This window comes from Schistocerca serialis, chromosome 2 (genome assembly GCF_023864345.2).
Source record: "Schistocerca serialis cubense isolate TAMUIC-IGC-003099 chromosome 2, iqSchSeri2.2, whole genome shotgun sequence".
NCBI lineage: Eukaryota > Metazoa > Arthropoda > Insecta > Orthoptera > Acrididae > Schistocerca > Schistocerca serialis.
In genome coordinates, this window is record NC_064639.1 from 729,394,528 (window position 1) to 729,412,797 (window position 18,270).

The 18,270-nt window shown below is 39.1% G+C and overlaps 1 protein-coding gene across 1 annotated transcript in view; it reads left to right on the forward strand.

Moving 5' to 3' along the window:
- Window positions 1–18,270, forward strand: part of LOC126456372 (Down syndrome cell adhesion molecule-like protein Dscam2) — a 155,194-nt gene that overhangs the window by 123,456 nt on the left and 13,468 nt on the right. Inside the window, exons 13-15 of the mRNA XM_050092126.1 lie at window positions 432–725; window positions 1,016–1,192; window positions 16,757–17,040. Coding sequence (XP_049948083.1) covers window positions 432–725; window positions 1,016–1,192; window positions 16,757–17,040 — 755 coding nt within the window. The remainder of the gene's footprint in view (window positions 1–431; window positions 726–1,015; window positions 1,193–16,756; window positions 17,041–18,270) is intronic.

The window sequence follows — 18,270 nt, forward strand, 5'->3', positions numbered from 1 at the left end:
GACTTTGCGTAACCACTGAAGAAATGTACAATAGTAATGCTCACACACAAAAGTCGCCTTTTGTTACATAACAACATGTCATTTCCTTTCAAGACAGTGGTGTGTAATAAAACAGATTAGCAGGAAAATCAGTGCAGAACTTGAAATATCAGAAGAGTTTTACAGTACCCAAGTATTTCATTCTGAGTATGAGATGTTCTTATTTGAGTGCCTCTATTGCATGTAGTTTTATTCCGTGAAAACATTTGGAACTTGTTAAAGAATCAAACATTTTATTTCATCTACTATGCAGTGAACACTACATGGGCAATACAGCGTAAAAAATGTTACTGCTACTTTTATTGCTTGATTGTCAACAACACACACAAAAAGAAGTGATTCCTCTGTATAAATTTGTGGTATTAATGGAAACTGATTCATTTCTTTTACAGCACCAGTTGCTCCCAGTAACTTTGATCTTATACATGTGAATTCAACGTCAATTGCTTTGAATATTACTTCATGGAGGGATGGTGGCTGTCCCATAACATCTTTTGTTGTGGAGTACAGGTTGAAACATGGAACTGACTGGACACTTGTATCAAATAACCTAAAAGCTGAACAAAGAGAATATTTTGTACTTGATCTAAACCCTGAGACTTGGTATACTCTTCGTATGACAGCACACAACAGTGCTGGCTCTACTGTTTCCACATATGATTTCGTGACCCTTACACATTCAGGAGGTAAGGTATTGTGTAGAATAATACCACAAGTGTAGTTTTACAGATGTAAATTGCTATAATTACCAATTATATCTACCAACGAAAATATGGTTTACGTGCTGAAGTCATTATGTGCATGAAAAATATTTCAACTTAAAATTATAAGCATTTAAGACAAAAATCCAAGCACACCTCACAAGTAGAATTTAGTCTGTGGGAAAACAGTTGAACTGTCTAGTAATGAACATATTCAAAGTGCATGACTTACACACGACAGTCATAACACTAATTATGTGCTCCACTAATTACAGGTTTCGTGGCCCCAGAGCTTATTGTCCATTCTGAATATGGCCAAGAAGGCCTATATAGCAACATGGGGATTATAATAACAACAGTTGCCAGCCTAATAATTGTAGGAGTTTCCAGTCTGGGATTTTTCTTGTACATGAAGAAGAAGCATGAAACGTATTTAGCCAACAAGTATGGAGGTAAGATAGACATTTCATCCCTTGTAAAAAAGAGTATTTATCTTCAGTTTAATTTTTGCTGTAAATGCTTATGACCTATTGAATTAAAGATACAGAAGTGTCCAAGAATGCTCTTCTTGTATTGGTGAATTGAACAGTTTGCTTGGCAGATGGGACACTCCAATTCTAAAATCATGTAAGCAACGAACAGTGGCTGCTTTGATGAGGGGCGACAATAGGTTGATCATTTGAGATGTATTCGGTTTCATGAATTTTAACACCAGAGAAATGTGCCACTTGTCAGTTCAAACCTTGAGAGCAGCAACTAGTGATTAGCCATATTATCCATACCTACTTTAGCACTGCAGGCTAAAGAAGTCATCTTCAACCCTGTCCCCCTTCCTCCTAGGACACAGAGATTAGGATGAGTGCAGGAACACAACAATTGGCTGCCTGAAGTAAAGTAGAAAGTCTACTCATTCATATTACATTACAATGCAAGGACACAAATATGTCATTAATCAAACAAGGAAATGCATTCTGCTCACCGTGAAGTATCTTTTTAGGCAGATGGTTGTGATATTCTCATGTGGGGGACATTTATACTGTGTTAACCATGGCCCTATAGAGATCTCTCATCATCCTTCACCAGCAAGTGGTACAGGAACCTACTGTATCGTCATGTGCATCCATTCGTTTGTTCTCAGCAGGTTATCTGCTCCTTCAGCGAGATAGGACATGAAGGTGCTTGTTGATCTCCACCTCAACCCCCCCCCCCCCCCCCCCTCCATGCCCTCTTGCCTAAGTGCAGCTTGAATACTACTGAGCAATCTAAACATAGTGTAGAGCTACAGTGCATAACTTACACACAACAGTCGTAACAGTAATAATACGCTAGATGATTTCATGTTTCGTGGCCCCAGAACTTACTGTCCATTCTGAATACGGTCAAGAAGGCCTATATAACAACAGAGGGATTATAGTAACAATATTTGCTAGCCTAATTATTACCATTTGTGACCTTTGGTATGATCTTACAACACCCAATAGCTTGGCCTAGCTGTCACTTTAATTCAGAACACTGAATTCTGCAGCTATTGCTAAACCCAAGCGTGCTATGCCACTCACATTTAACCAATGCTTTTGACTGTTTTTATTTGAACTGATTTGAGTATTTCACTGCAAGAATCTGAAAGCCTGTGCAGTGGTCTAGGATATTCGATGAAAGGAAAATAGCATTTAGAGAAGGAAGGGAGAAAGGCAAGACTTAGGAAACATAAGGGATTTACAAATAAAATAAAGGCATTAGGTTAAAATTGCATGGATTTGGTTGTGTTACATGCCATAATGAAGGCCACTTGCAGCAGTGGTCAAACATTTGGTTCATTGTATTGCAGTATGAAGGGTTCACCAATTCAGAAGAATGTTATGTAGACTGACTGCAGCTGTAAAAATCTGTGAACATACAGGAATGAGGCGATTACTGAAATGAAAATCGTGCTGTTGTAATATCCATTTCTGACAAATTAAAATTGTACAATTGAGACTAAAATTCAAGTTCATGCCACAGTCTGGAAAAAGGTTTTAATCTTTCATGAAGATTCAAAGTAAGCTGGGTTTCTCAAGATTATTGTTTCAGGAATCTTTAAAAACACAAGTTTTATTCAGTAGATGTCACTGAGTTTAAACTCATAATATATTCTTGGACTTTGCAACAGATAGATGTCACTGACCTAATGATGATGATTATGATTGTTTGGGCATGTGGAAGCACGGTCTTTTGCTCTTACTAAAAGCTGATGAGATGAATGTGGTTCACATGACTACAGAAACCTGTGCTAGAATAAAAATAAAATATTATTCTGAAGTTTCTAAGTGTGTGTGGGCATCCTAACATTAATACGTGATTGTTTCCTCAATGAGCTATGTCATTTTTTTTTCAAAGTTATTAACAACCAAGACATATCAACACATACTATTAGTTATCGAGATGTCTTTAGAACAAAAATAACTTTTATATTTAGCACCCACATGGAAGTAGCAGGCCCATGGTTTTCTATCATAAAACGACACCCTGACAATATTTCTATATATTTTCCAGTTTATTCTTTCTAGATACAGAAAATACATTCATAATTTTTCACAATCATCAATTCTAATCAAAGACATGGAAGACACATCACAACCTGCTGGCCTTGCACTCCCCTTATATAAAAACATAGAAATTTGTTATGAGAAACACAGTGTGATTTTGGTTCACTAGTAATGTTACAATGAAAAATTACATATTCATGACAAATTAAGCGTAACAGTATGTTCTACAACAAAAAGGAAAATGTTTGACACAAATTTTAATGTAATTTGAATTTCTGTGAATAAATTTGTAAAATACCCTATTAATTTTTTAATAATTACTTTTTAAAATGCAAATTGCCACTAAAGTGCTTAATCATATCGAAACTTCCTGGCAGATTAAAACTGTCTGCCGGACCGAGACTCAAACTCGGGACCTTTGAATTTCGCGGGCAAGTGCTCTAACAACTGAGCTACCCAAGCACGACTCACGCCCTGTCCTCACAGCTTTACTTCTGCCAGTACCTTGTCTCCTACCTTCCACACTTTACAGAAGTTTGGATGGTAGAAGGCGAGGTACTGGCAGAAGTAAAGCTGTGAGGACGGGGCGCGAATTGTGCTTGGGTAGCTCAGTTGTTAGAGCACTTGCCCGCAAAAGGCAAACGTCCCGAGTTCGAGTCTCCATCTGGCACACAGTTTTAATCTACCAGGAAATTTCATATGAGCGCACACTCTGCTGCAGAGTGAAAATCTCATTCTTAATCATATTAATTACTACCATTTATGGAGGCTTCAATGCCACAGTTACATTACTTAATATCCAACTATTTTAAGAACAGGGTTGCCACAAGTATCCCCAAGTGAAATTCCCCTGGTTTCCAGACAAGTCTTAGCATTTTTCCCTTACGAATTTTTAGATCTCAAGGTTGAGGAAGAATTAAGTTGACAATCCGTCTCCACAGCTATGGTACAAGAAACAATAGTGCCAAATGAGGAAATCTCTAAATACAACTTGCAAGTAGGTGGGGTTTCTTAATGTGAGCAAAAATCCAAAGTACTAGCATCAACATCTTTCATAATGAACTGTTTTTAGATGGAGAAAGCAAGCCAAATGGTGTACATGTTTCTTTAAGACCACCAATGTGGGTGTGTCGTCCCCCCCCCCCCCCCCCCCCCATCCCCTCTCCACCCAATAAAGCGAAACACATTTGGTGACAAAAGTACGCGTTTCTTTGGAGTCACAAGACAGATTTTAAAAAAATACCTTAACTGACTTCAGAAATAACCTCAGGAAAAAATAGGTCTCTCGAAAGAAGTGTATAAGGCAGGGAAGAGTTGTGTAAACCAACAATTTAGGTGACTGCCAATAAAATGTTGTTTCTAAGTTATGTTCACTACTGTCAGTTATTACCCTGCCTTACATCCATTATACCACAGGTATTATGTGATTTTTCCTTCAAGAAATATTTGAGTACATAGTGTACAAACCACCAGCGGCTGGCACAACTTTCTTCTTTCTATTGTCTATACTTTCTCATATTTGAACTACTTTTGAAATGCCAAAATGTACTACAATAAATAAAAGGTCTATAAAATGCCAAACTTTGCAACGTATTTGTGGTGAGACAGTCACAATTTCTGAAATCCATCATCCTGCTGAGGAGCGCTGCAGTCCTAGGTCCTTGGATAAACCAGGAAAATCTGCTGCATTGTACCACACACAGACAGACCCGGCCTGGAGGCAGATCGGTGAGACTAGATCCGATGGGCAGGGCTTGCACATTAGTGGGTACCGAGGGGCTTCGGATCACAGGCCCGATCCTTTAGAGATACTTGCAGAAATGGCCTGCGTTTTTGGCCCATTGTGGAAGTCCATTCATGTGACCAGCTATTCACATGTCACAGACACCATGTTGATGAAATGAGACTGTGGTGATCAATCCATGCAACAGATAACTTGCAAAAATACTCTGAGAATCACTATGAATGAGGAGAGACAGCAACTCACCATAAAAATGGTCACTGAACCACAGACAGGCACGTAGAAAATACAATCACACTCTCACAACTAGATTTTCGGCCATAGCTTTGGTCAGAAAACAAGAACACTCACACATTCATGCAGTCACTCAGACACAACTCATGCACACACAACAGCCATCTCTGGCTGCAGCATCAACAATCTCTGAGAATCAGATCCAAACAAACCGCTCCTCACACCTCACTGCCTCTCATTGGCAGCAGCTAGGGTAGTGGCAAAAAGTGGTGGCAGCACTGACTGTAAGCTCAGGGGAATGGTAGGAAGGGGAGAAGCAGTAAGAATGAGAGAGTAGGGAAGTGGCACACGTACTCAACGATGCATGACATCTCAGTAAACAAACCATTTCATCTACTGAGGCAAAAACGAGATATTTCCAGCCTTTTTTTCAAATTTCTCTGATTTCCCTGACAAGTTTGAAATTCCCTGATATTCCTTGATTTCCAGAACCTGCGGCAAGCCTGAAGAACCACGTTGAAGATTATCACCTACTGAACTGTTTCCTATTTTAATACTTACTCATGACATTACACATTGTCTTTTTAGAAAATCTACTCATTAATTTAATACGAAAATAACAGCAATACAGAAGTCACAGTAGAATTATTTTCAATTTGACAACTTCGTTTTTGCTAACTGCAAACTCATAAATATGTTATTATAAGTTGCTAAAATTGTGATCTTGATAATAACTTGGTTTTATTATCAGTAGGCACATAATTTACAATTCTTTCATACAGAGTTAAATAATGAATGATAAGTTTGACATATCAATAGCAATAATACATGCATCAAACAAAGTTCTACATCACCCCGGTTCCCAGAACTCCTGAAGATAGACGTTGATTGTGGATATTGTATCACAGACACAGTCCCTTTGACCGTTCAGAGATGTCACCAAACTCACCCAAAGATGTAAACAACCATACATGAGCAGCACCTATTAGGCGGAGGGGATCTGACAGCCGATCAGTTCCAGTCATTCCACCAGCCACCAGGAAGAAGGTACACGGCTTATGTTGTCTGTAGCTCAACCATGCCTAGATGGTCAATACTGTGGTTTGATCATACCCACATTGTTACTCTGTGCCAGGAAGGGAAGTTTCCAGGCATCTCGGAGTGAACCAAAGCGATGTTGTTCAGACATGGAGAAAATACAGAGAAACAGGAACGGTCGATGACATGCCTCGCTCAGGCCGCCCAAGGGCTACTACTGCAATTGATGTCTGCTACCTACTATGGCTCGGAGAAACCCTGATAGCAATGCCACCATGTTGAATAATGCTTTTTGTGCAGCCACAAGACGTCATGTTACGACTCAAACTGTGCACAATAGGCTGTATATGTGCAACTTCAGTCCTGAAATCCATGGCTAGGTCCATCTTTGCAACCACGACACCATGCAGCACAGTGCAAATGGACCCAAAAACATGCCAAATGGACCGCTAAGGATTGGCATCACATTCTCTTCACCAATGAGTGTCGCATATGCTTTCAACCAGACAATCATTGGAGACATTTTTGGAGACAACCCAGTCAGGCAGAATGCCTCAGACACACTGTCCAGCGAGTCCAGTAAGGTGGAGGTTCCTTGCTGTTTTGGGGTGGCATTATGTGGGGCCAACATATGCCGCTGATGGTCATGGAAGGTGCCGTAATGACTGTATGATAATGAATGCCATCCTCGAACCAATAGTGCAACCATATCGGCAGCATATTGGCGAGGCATTCATCTTCGTGGATGACAATTTGTGGCCCCATTGTGCACATCTTGTGGATGACTTCCTTCAGAATAATGACATCACTCAACTAGAGTGACCAGCATGTTCTTCAGACATGAGCCTTATCGAACACGCCTGGGATAGATTGAAAAGAGCTGTTTATGGACGACGTGACCCACCAACAACTCTGAGGGATCTATGTTGAATAGCCATTGAGGAGTAGGACAATCTGGACCAACAGTGCCTTGCTGAACTTCAGTATAGTATGCCACAATGAATACAGGTAAGCATCAATCCAAGAGGATGTGCTACTGCATATTACAGGTACCAGTATGTACAGCAATCTGGACCAGCACCTCTGAAAGTCTCACTGTGTGGTGGTACAATACGCAATGTGTGTTTTTCATGAGAAATAAAAAGGATGGAAATGATGTTTATGTTGATCACTATTCCAATTTTCTGTACAGGTTCCAGAACTCTCGGAACTGAAGTGATACAAAACTTTTTTTGATGTATGTATAGAATATGATACAGAAAGAAGATGAGCCATCCGGTCTACAACACACTAAACGGTCTGACCCACAAACTTAAGCTAGAGTCCAGACAATTAACAGCATTTCAAAAGTTTTGCTACGCTCATCTCATCGTAACAGAGGACACGTCCCCCTCTAACTTTACTGCTGCCCACTGGTCAAAATATAAAACATACACAATTAAAATGTTGCATATGGTGATTCATATGCCAGAAGTATGATAGACTGAGTGGGAAGGGAGTATGGTTGTCCATCTACTGCAAGATGAAGCGACACATTAATGCAAAGTGTCCAGGATAGAGACAGGATGAATTCAGTCCTGGTGAGTGAACTTGTGGGATGTACACCACAGCCACATAGTTGGTTTCCACGAGTATGGCTTATTGCGTATCATCGGCAGCTGCCTCCTACTCCCACAGCAGCATGGATTTCTGACACAATGGTGAGATAACAGCCTGCAAGTGAACAGCATTTTGTGTCACACTGAGTTCCCTGCAGACCCCTTTCATTTCTGTATCTGTGAGCTTATTTCCATGAACTATTAAATACTCTAGTATCCATAAGAATGATACACTTTCTCCTTCCATTGTAGTGGAAAGAGGAAACGATGCATATTTTGGAATATTTTATTTTCTGGGTGCATTAGCTGCAGCACTTGTAGCACGTTAAGGCAGTCAGAGCAGATAAGAAACTTCTTTTGCTGATGACCTCTCATCTGCTGCAGTGCCTTCAGGATTACATACAGCTTAGTACTAAATCCTGTAATGGTTGTTTAGAAGTTGAAACCTGAAGATACGGTAGGGGAATGCTGCTCAACAATGAAGGAGATCTTATTGTTTCAAGCTATCTGTATATGCTACCGTAAAATTGTGGTGCTTATTTAAAACACTAGTGAACCCGGCAATGTCTCACAATTGCTCATATGTTTGGGAACTGGATGTTGCAATGTACCGTGCACTTTAGACTGACAATCAATATTGAACTAGGGACCACTTTTCAAACAATCTGAGAACAGTAATTATCCCTTGTACATGTTAAAATCATTCTTTATGGCCTTTGGTAACGTTTCTGGTGGCCAGCTGCAGTAGTCGTAACATCGATTACTCGCTCTGCTACCCACTTGCTCTGGTGGTGGAGCATCTCTGACTGCGAGCTGGGTTTTGTTAGCTTTTTCTCTTGGTCTTTAGATACTGTAACATCAAAGGAATACACATTAGAACATATCTATTACAAAGTTTAAACATCCATTTTTTTGCCGAGACTAAGTTGAGCCGGCTCTATTACATAATGGGAAACAAAAAAATCTAAACAAAAATTTTTTGCGCTTTGCAATATCCATCCTAACCTCCATCTCTCTTTGTCCATCTCCTCCTCCCTTTCTCTGTGAATCACCTAGGCCTGCTTCTCTCTGTCATTGTACCTGTCCCCCCTTTCTATCCATCTCCTTCCTCCCGCTCTCTATGTTCATTTCCTCCCCCCTCTCTGTCCACCACACCTCCCCCACGCCCTCTCTGATACTGAGCTTTGATTATTTATGTTGCAAAGGAAACCTTAATAGGAATTTAAGTTGGTTAAAATGAATAGGTAAATTGGTTGGTACCATTGGTACATGGGGTATGGAAGAGACCTTCATAGGTGTTGGATATGTGAGAACAGTAGCTTCAGTGACAACATTTTGCATGGTTCTAATCTGAAAATGGGTAAAATTACTATTTTCGGATGATTCAGATTCTCTGGTAGTATTCTTATCATAAGCTGATAAGTCATAAATACAACTTTCATGTTTTATGTTTAAACTGATTGCACAATCGGTTTTAACAGCAATATGATGCTGTTTCCTTTTATTGTCTCAACACTCATTCTGTTGTCTACGTTGTGTATATGCTGAGAGATATTTCAATGCCTCATTGGTGGCATTTTTCCCCCCAAAGAAATAAACCATGAACAGAAATCAATCAAATGTTTGCAACTCGACAAATTACAATGAATTGACATCAGTTCAATCTTTGCAAAACACCGAATATATGATCAACACCGATAACACACTGAAATATTGGTTTCTGTCATATTCATTTTCATAAAATATCTATTTTCAGTGCATAATTTGTTGTTATGAAAACATGCAACAGCATAACTGTTAACCTGAAAGTCACATTTTTTGTTATAAAACAGTGTGACAGTTCTGTCAAACAAACCATCACATTTCTTTCACTGAGATTTTCACACAAAAATACCGTCTAAATTTCCGACTTTCCTAATGGATTTTCCAAACATTTTTTTCATAAATGCCTTCTGCCGACAATCAGAACACAATACAAAAAGAATAAGCCAAATTGGTCAAGCCGTTCTAAAGTGATGATATTTATACATGCAGCAACTGATTTTTATTCATATAGATTATAAAAATATACACATAAAATAAGATGTGGGTTGGGTTCTTTCTTTAATATAGGTAATAATTCTAGAAGAGTGCTGTGCATTTTCAGAAGAAAAGTTGGAATTTTAGTCCAACTTTTTGATAATATATTATGTGCTACATCCAATTCTAAATGAAAACAGTTTGCATATATTCTGAAAGATATCACTGCTCGCAAGCAGATGTTACAGAGCTGTTTGCATGGGAAGCCAGCAATGGAATGGTTTGTAGGTGAAAAGGGGCTAAGAGTACTTTTTGTAAGTTTGTGTCACAATGAGGAGTTGCTGCCTGATGTTGAGTGGTGCCTCACCACCCTCAGAACAAAGTTTGGGAATGGGTCAAGTCCTGCATGCTTCAGTGACCAGCCTAGTATCATCATGGTGAACAGCATTCACTATTTTCAATAACTCCATAGTCAACTTGGGATCATACAGAGATTTGATAAATTTGGTCTGCTCTCCAAGCTCCGGGGCTAACACATTTTAAAATATTTTGAGCTCTGATGCACCTTGCTTACAAATCTTTCAGGCATGGCAGCCAACTAACCGTTTCATCAAAAGCAAGTCACAGAAACTTCACTGATCGTTTAACGTTTAAAATACCAAAAATGGAAAATAGAGTATGGGTGCTCAATGACACACATACATTTTTAGTTGAAAATTTAAGACCTGTTTTAACTGCCCACTCAGTACATATTCTAATTGCCATTTCAGCCACAAGGTGCTACTTACAATGCTGGAAGAAAAGCTAAATTTAAAAAATCGTTAACAAATAGGAAGCATTGGATGAGGGCTACTTAAAATGCTACCTTATGGTAGTAGTACTGTTGACTCTGTGTTGCTCGGAGGGACTTGATATTGTTTTCTTTCTATGGAAAATGGAGAGCCAAACTACAGTAATGATGCTGTTTCTAGTGTCTGGTCAGGAATAACACAAGTGTTCTGTAATATGATGATCTGCATAAATATGCAGTCTTAAAAGATGTATCAGTTTGGAAATTGTGTAAAAATCATAAATCTTTCATTGCTGCATTACAATCTTGCACAAATTTCACATGAATGAAAGTATCAACACAAAATGCCACACAACACATCATGTCCATCTTTGGTGATCAATTGGCTTTCTTGCACAAGTGTTGGGTCTTGTGGCCATTTTATTCCCAGTAATGCTTTTGTGGATATATGCTCATGATACTGTCATACAGACAGACTAACATTTTGGCCACTGTTGCAAGGCATTTTCTTTAGCATGGTGTGTTTACTACCAAAACAGTGCCACTTTCAGGTCTTATAGAGTGTAATTTCATCATGCTCCAAATGTTTGTTTGTTAAGAATGTCTGTGAATTCTATTTCTGAGTCTATAGCAAGAATGAGGAGGTGGAGACTTACATCCTTTATTGATAGTGCTTATTTTAATTCCTATTGGCTGGTGTAGAAGAGTCAGCATGCCATCAGCAATTATGTTTAATTCTAGGCCCTATGGGGCACACTTGCAACTGCTTTTAACCCATAGACCACTTACACTGGTCAGAATATTTGTCTATGTACAAAATGATCATATACACAGCAAAATTTTATTGAATGCTTGCATCTCATGTCTGATAATTACTGATGTGACACATCATTGGTAGGTGTGTAAACGATTTAGAGTAGCAATTCTCTGTGAAAAGAAAATGGGACACCAGAGTACATTAGTGTTGTTCATGTTTAGTGTTGTTAGGGCCTGACAGAGTACACAATGGGCCTTGTACGGTGTCAGATAATGAGTGATGACTGTGAAGGACACAGAGATGCCGCGTACTAACGGAGACAGTGTTAACACAAACCAGACAGAGTTTGAAAGAGGTCCATTGTGGATCTCTATTTGGCCAGTTGGACTAACCATGCATACCCAAATTTGAGAGACATTTGGATGTGACGATGGCCCAATGTTGAACTTTCTGGGAACGTGAAGGCTGGCATACTCGTCAAGTTTCTGGTCAACCACATGTGGGCTTCACAAAGAAAGATCACTACATTCTGCACAAACACACTGCAACCCCTCAAAATCTGCACCTTCCATCCAAGAACAAGTAACACACTCCCTGAAACATTCCCAGAGAAGCACCCAGAAGACATGGGCAGTGGTCAGTGTGATTTCCTTCATACATATACAAACCACTGACAGTTCTACATCTACATCTAGATGGATACTCTGCAAATCACATTTAAGTGCCTGGCAGGGGGTTCATCGAACCACCTTCACAATTCTCTATTATTCCAATCTCGTATAGCATGTGGAAAGAACGAACACCTATATCTTTCCGTACGAGTTCTGATTTCCCTTAATTTATCATGGTGATCGTTTCTCTCTATGTAGGTTGGTTTCAACAAAATATTTTCGCATTCGGAGGAGAACGTTGGTGATTGGAATTTCATGAGAAGATTCTATTGCCAATGAAAAACGCCTTTCTTTTAATGATATCCAGCCCAAATCCTGTATCATTTCAGTGACACTCTCTCCCATATTTCGCAATAATACAAAACGTGCTGCCCTTCTTTGAACTTTTTCGATATACTCCGTCAGTCCTATCTGGTAAGAATCCCACATCACACAGCAGCAGTATAAAAGAGGATAGACAGGTGTAGAGTAGGTAGTCTCCTTAGGTAGATATGTTACATTTTCTAAGTGTCCTGCCAATAAAATGCAGTCTTTGGTTAGCCTTCCCCACAACACTTTCTATGTGTTCCTTCAAATTTAAGTTGTTCATAATTGTAATTCCTAGGTATTTAGTTCAATTTACGGCCTTTATATTTGACTGATTTATTGTGTAACTAAAGTTTAACAGATTCCTTTTAGCACTCATGTGGATAACCTCACACTTTTCGTTATTTAGGGTGAACTGCCAATTTTCGCACTATTCAGATATCTTTTCTAAATCGCTTTGCAATTTGTTTTGATCTTCTGATGACTCTATTAGTCAATAAACGACAGTGTCAGCTACAAACAACCTAAGATGGCTGCTCAGATTGTCTCCCAAATCGTTTATATAGATAAGGAGCAGCAAAGAGCCTATAAAACTACCTTGGGGAACACCAGTAATCACTTCTGTTTTACTCGATGGCTTTCAGTCAATTATTAGGAACTGTGACTCTCTGGCAGGATGTCACAAATCCAGTCACATAACTGAAACGATATTCCATAAGCACACAATTTCACAATAAGCCACTTGTGTGGTACAGTGTCAAAAGCCTTGTGGAAATCCAGAAATACAGAATTGATCTGAAATCCCTTGTTAATAGCACTCAACACTTCATGCAAATAAAGAGCTAAATATGTTTCACAAGAACAATGTTCCCTAAACCCATGTTGACTGTATGTCAATAAACCATTTTCTTCAGGGTAATTCATAATGCTCGAACACAATGTGTGTTTCAGAATCCTGATGCATATTGACGTTAATGATATGGGCCTGTAATTAAGTGGATTACTCCTACTACCTTTCTTGAATATTGGTGTGACCTGTGCAACTTTCCAGTTATTGGGTATGGATCTTTTGTTGAGCGAACGGTTGTATATGGTTGTCAAGCATGGAGCTAATGCATTAGCGTGCTCTGAAAGGAACCTAATTGGTATACAATCTGGACCAGAAGACTTGCTTTTATTAAGTGATTTAAGTTGTTTCATTACTCCGAGGATATTTACTTCTATGTTACTCATGTTGGCAGCTGTTTTTGATTTGAATTCTGGAATGTTTACTTTGTCTTCTTTTGTGAAGGCATTTTGGAAGGCTGTGTTTAGTAACTCTGCTTTGGTACCACTGTCATCGATAGTATCTCCATTGCTACCACACAGAGAAGGCATTGATTGTTTCTTGCCACTAACATACTTCACATACGACCAGAATCTCTTTGGACTTTCTGCCAAGTTTTGAGACAAAGTGGAAACTGTTATAAGCATCTCGCATTGAGGTCCACACTAAATTTCAAGCTTCTGTAAAAGACGGCCAATCTTGGGGATTTTGCATCTGTTTAAATTTGGCATGTTTGTTTCATTGTTCCTGCAATAGTGTTACGACCCATTTTGTGTGCCAAGGAGGATCAGCTCCATCGTTTGTTGATTTATTTGCTAGAAATCTCTCAATTGCTGCCGATACTATTTCTCTGAATTCAAGCGACATCTGGTAAACACTTATATCATTAATTTGGAAGGAGTGGACATTGTCTCTCAGGAAGGCGTCAAGTGAATTTTTATTTGCTTTTTTGAATAGGTATATTTTTAGTTTATTTTTGGAGGATTTGGAGGTTACAATATTCAGTCTCGCTATGACGACCCTTTGTTCACAAATCCCTGTATCCGTTTTGATGCTTGTTATTAACTCAGGATTATTTGTTGCTTAGAGGTCAAGTGTGTTTTCACAACCATTTACTATGCATGTGGGCTCATGAACTAACTGCTCAAAATAATTTTCAGGGTCAACGAAGGCGCCTGATCCCACCCGTCAGCTTTGACCCGTGACGTAAGGGTGGTATGGTGTGTGACATCATGACGGTGCAGAGTTTAGTTCATGAGTGATCACTGAGAAGGGCATGAAGATGCCATGTACTCATGGACACAGTGTTATCAGAAATCAAACAGAGTTTGAAAGGCCTCATTTTGGGTCTCCATTTGTCCAGTTAGACTAATCATGCAATATCCTGATTTGAGAGACATTTGGATGTGACAATGGCTCGATGTTGCACTATATACGAATACTGCTCATCAAGGTTCTTGTCAGCCTTGTGAGGCCATCACAAGGAAGGCTCGTTACATTCTGTATCAAGCACATTGTAACCCCTTGACATTTGCACCTGCCATCCAAAAACAAATAAAGAACTCCCTACAACATACTGTACCATCCCTCTCCATCAGCAGATGGACTTAAGAATTACCATCCCACAGGTTTACTTTAACGCAACGACACAGATGATTGTGTTTGGTGTGGTACCTTGACTGGGAAGCATGGACTGCTGATAAGTGATGTCACACTGTGTTCAGCAATGAATCACAACCCTTCACTACCATGGATGATCACTGTCAGTGATTATGGTGACAACCTGGGGAGAGGTTCCATTGTTTTGGAGAGGCATAACAGTGTCACTCATGACGTCATGGTGTGAGGAGCTATTGCCTATAATTCCAGGATGGGGCTGGTAGTGATTGAGAGAACTCTTATAGCATAATGGTACATCACAGACATCCTGCATCCCATGTGTTACCACCTCTCACACAACAGTAGCATGGTGCCATTTTCAACAGGACAATGCTCATCCACACAGGGCACATTTGCCTATGTGAACTGTCTGCATGATGTTACGATATCCCTGTGCCCAGCAAGATCACCGTACTTGTTCCCAATAGAACATTTGAGGAACCGGCTTGGATGTCAACTTCATGATGTCAAGAGCCAGTTATCACGTGTATAGGTCATCATGCTTCAAGAGAGGATTCAATAACTTTTGACAATCTTACAAACAGAATTTGTGCATACACTCAAATCAAAGGGGGTGTGACATCATACTGACATGTGGACTCACATTTTCTAGTTCTTTGTTAATTTGACTTGACTGTGTGACAACCGAAATAACTTTACTTACTTTCACAACATGTTATGTTTCATTTAATTACCTCCTCCCTTCTTCTTCTTCTTCTAGGCAACAGAATGTCCATGAATCTTGTACACACAAGCAAAGTCTACATGGGAGTTATATTTGTGTCTTATACTGTGGTTATGCTAACCACATATAATTTTAAACTACTTTTTACTGCTGGGTCAGGGAATTTTCATCACCCAGGGACTGGGTGTTGTGCTGTTCTCATCATCACCCTATCATCCTCATTGACTGCAGGTCACCAAACTGGCATCCGGCGAACAGTCTGCCCGATGGGGGGCCCTAGCCATATGATTAAATAAATAAATTGAATAAAAATATAAGCTAAATAATTATTTTTTTCTTTATGTAAATTGAAGATGGGAAGGGAAAGGAAAGGGAGTACTGATGTCAGCTGCATTGGGACTTTATGTGGAATCAATGGAGATGAGCGAAAATGTGTGCTGGACCAGCATCCTAACCTGTGATCTCCTGCTTACATAGGCAGTTGTGTTAACCACTGCACCACCCTAACACGGTGTTTATTGTGTGGACTATCTCGGCATGGCTCTTGGCCGACCCACATTTGCGCCTAGAGCCACCTATCCGCAGTGCCTGTCCATGTCTCCCCATGCTCGCTATACTGAGACTTCCACAGGATATTGGACGTAATTGTGTATCCGCACAGAGGGTGGTGGCTTCATTGCCCATTGAGGTGAATCAATTACAGGAATGCATGGTATCTTGCTCTTTTGGACATGTCCGAAAGAACAGACACCATGCATTCTTATAATGATACAAGTTTTTCTTTACCTGTATTAACCAAGAACATAATTTCATGCAGCTAAACTACGTGTAAGTAGAGAAAATTAGCTAGCTTTTCAATTTGCAGATGAGAACAATCAAATTTCATCCACTACCAAACAGTTTGTTTACACTCAACCTCCTGATAATTCCTGTTGCGCATCTAGTCTTCACAAAATTTCAAGTGTCTTTACTTTCTTCTTCAACAATAGTTTGATAAGATACTAATTATTCCCAATTTCACATGTTTTGTCCATCATGTTTCTTGTCATTACTCAATATACATGACACATACTAATGACAAAAGAAACTCATGCTAAATTTTAAAATATATTTTACATGTAGATCTATAGCCTATAAGAAACAACCTGACTGCCTTTATTTTTAAAGGAAAGCCATCAGAAATTGGACTTGTGGCAGATATGGACAATGTTGGAGGATGTGATTCAACGTCTACAGTGAGAGGGAACAACATGAAAGCTGCAGCTGTAATGTGCCAAAGTGCACAAGAAGCAGCTTTTCTTTCAACTCCATCTCGAGTTTCATTTGGCTGCAGAGAGGATATTAGCCCGTATGCTACTTTCCTGGTTCCCAACCATATCAACATTGATGGTTCAGATAAAGGATCCCCATTATCATCAGATCAATGTTTTCATTACCAGCCTTCTGAAAGAGTGAGTATTAACTGTGAACTTGTTTTATAGTTTCTAATTCCACTGCAAACACAAATGAAATAAGAATAAAATGTAACAGTTATTGAAAATTAAGAAAAAAATGTGTATTTTCGAAGTACAAGGAGACAACTGGTTGCTCAGTAGTTACTACCAGGAGCCAAAGTTCTAGTACTGTAAGTAGATTTAAAAATAGAAAATGTTAGTGTTGTAGGTGCCATGACATCAGCTTATTGCTATTATCAGTATACTATCTCTGCTGCAATTACAATGTCAGTGTTAATGCAGTATGTATGGGGTTATGGTAAAATGAGACTGGTTACTGTTCAACAGATGTACAGTTACCTACACAGCAAGCATACTGTAAATTATTTTTTTCGCCTTAGATGTTTTGCATTACTGATAAAGCATCATTACTGGTGACTGGAATTTACTGCTCCCTTTCACATGTTATGATAACAACTCGTTTTTTCCTCTTCTTGTAAACACAGGTTGGAATCAAAAACTTGGTTTGACTTTCCCTACTCATTTTCCTACTCACTTTTAGAACCCCACTTTTCATTGAACAGTATTTAGTTTTCATGATTAAATTAATTAAAACTTCCAGTCTATTAGTTATTTAGTTTTTATATGCCCCTGTGCTTAAATCTGTAAACCTTCGTGTTATACATATCTTCACACAAATTGTAACGTGGCTGTACTTGTGTGTGAACATTATGGTATGCAGCATATAGTACTTTGTGTACTGTTTTTATTTCTCCCCTTGCGTTTTCCACTTGTGAATGATGTAGCCTACACAAGATCAACTGTCAGCTTTCATATGATTTCAAGTTTCTCTTATTTTACTGACGTGGTCATTTTATGAGATGTGTGTAGGTGGAATAATATATTGATAATTCTTCTTGCAATATATATTCCTCAAACATGCAACATATATTCCTCAAACATCAACAATCAACCATTACTGAGCTTGGACACAGGATTAGCCACGGGTGAGCTTCTTAGAGGAAGATGTAGTTTCTTTTTTTTTTTGATACAAAGTTGAATATGGGACCATCCTAATCAGTTTACCTGAAGACAGTGCCCAGTGAGCCAACTTGGACACATTTTTTAATTCTCTGTAGCCACTTTGTGATATATTTACGGAAATCATTTGACCTGCCTATTAAGATTATCAATTTGATATAAATTAATGGTCATGGCCAATTGCTTTTGGGGACTTGATTCAATGAA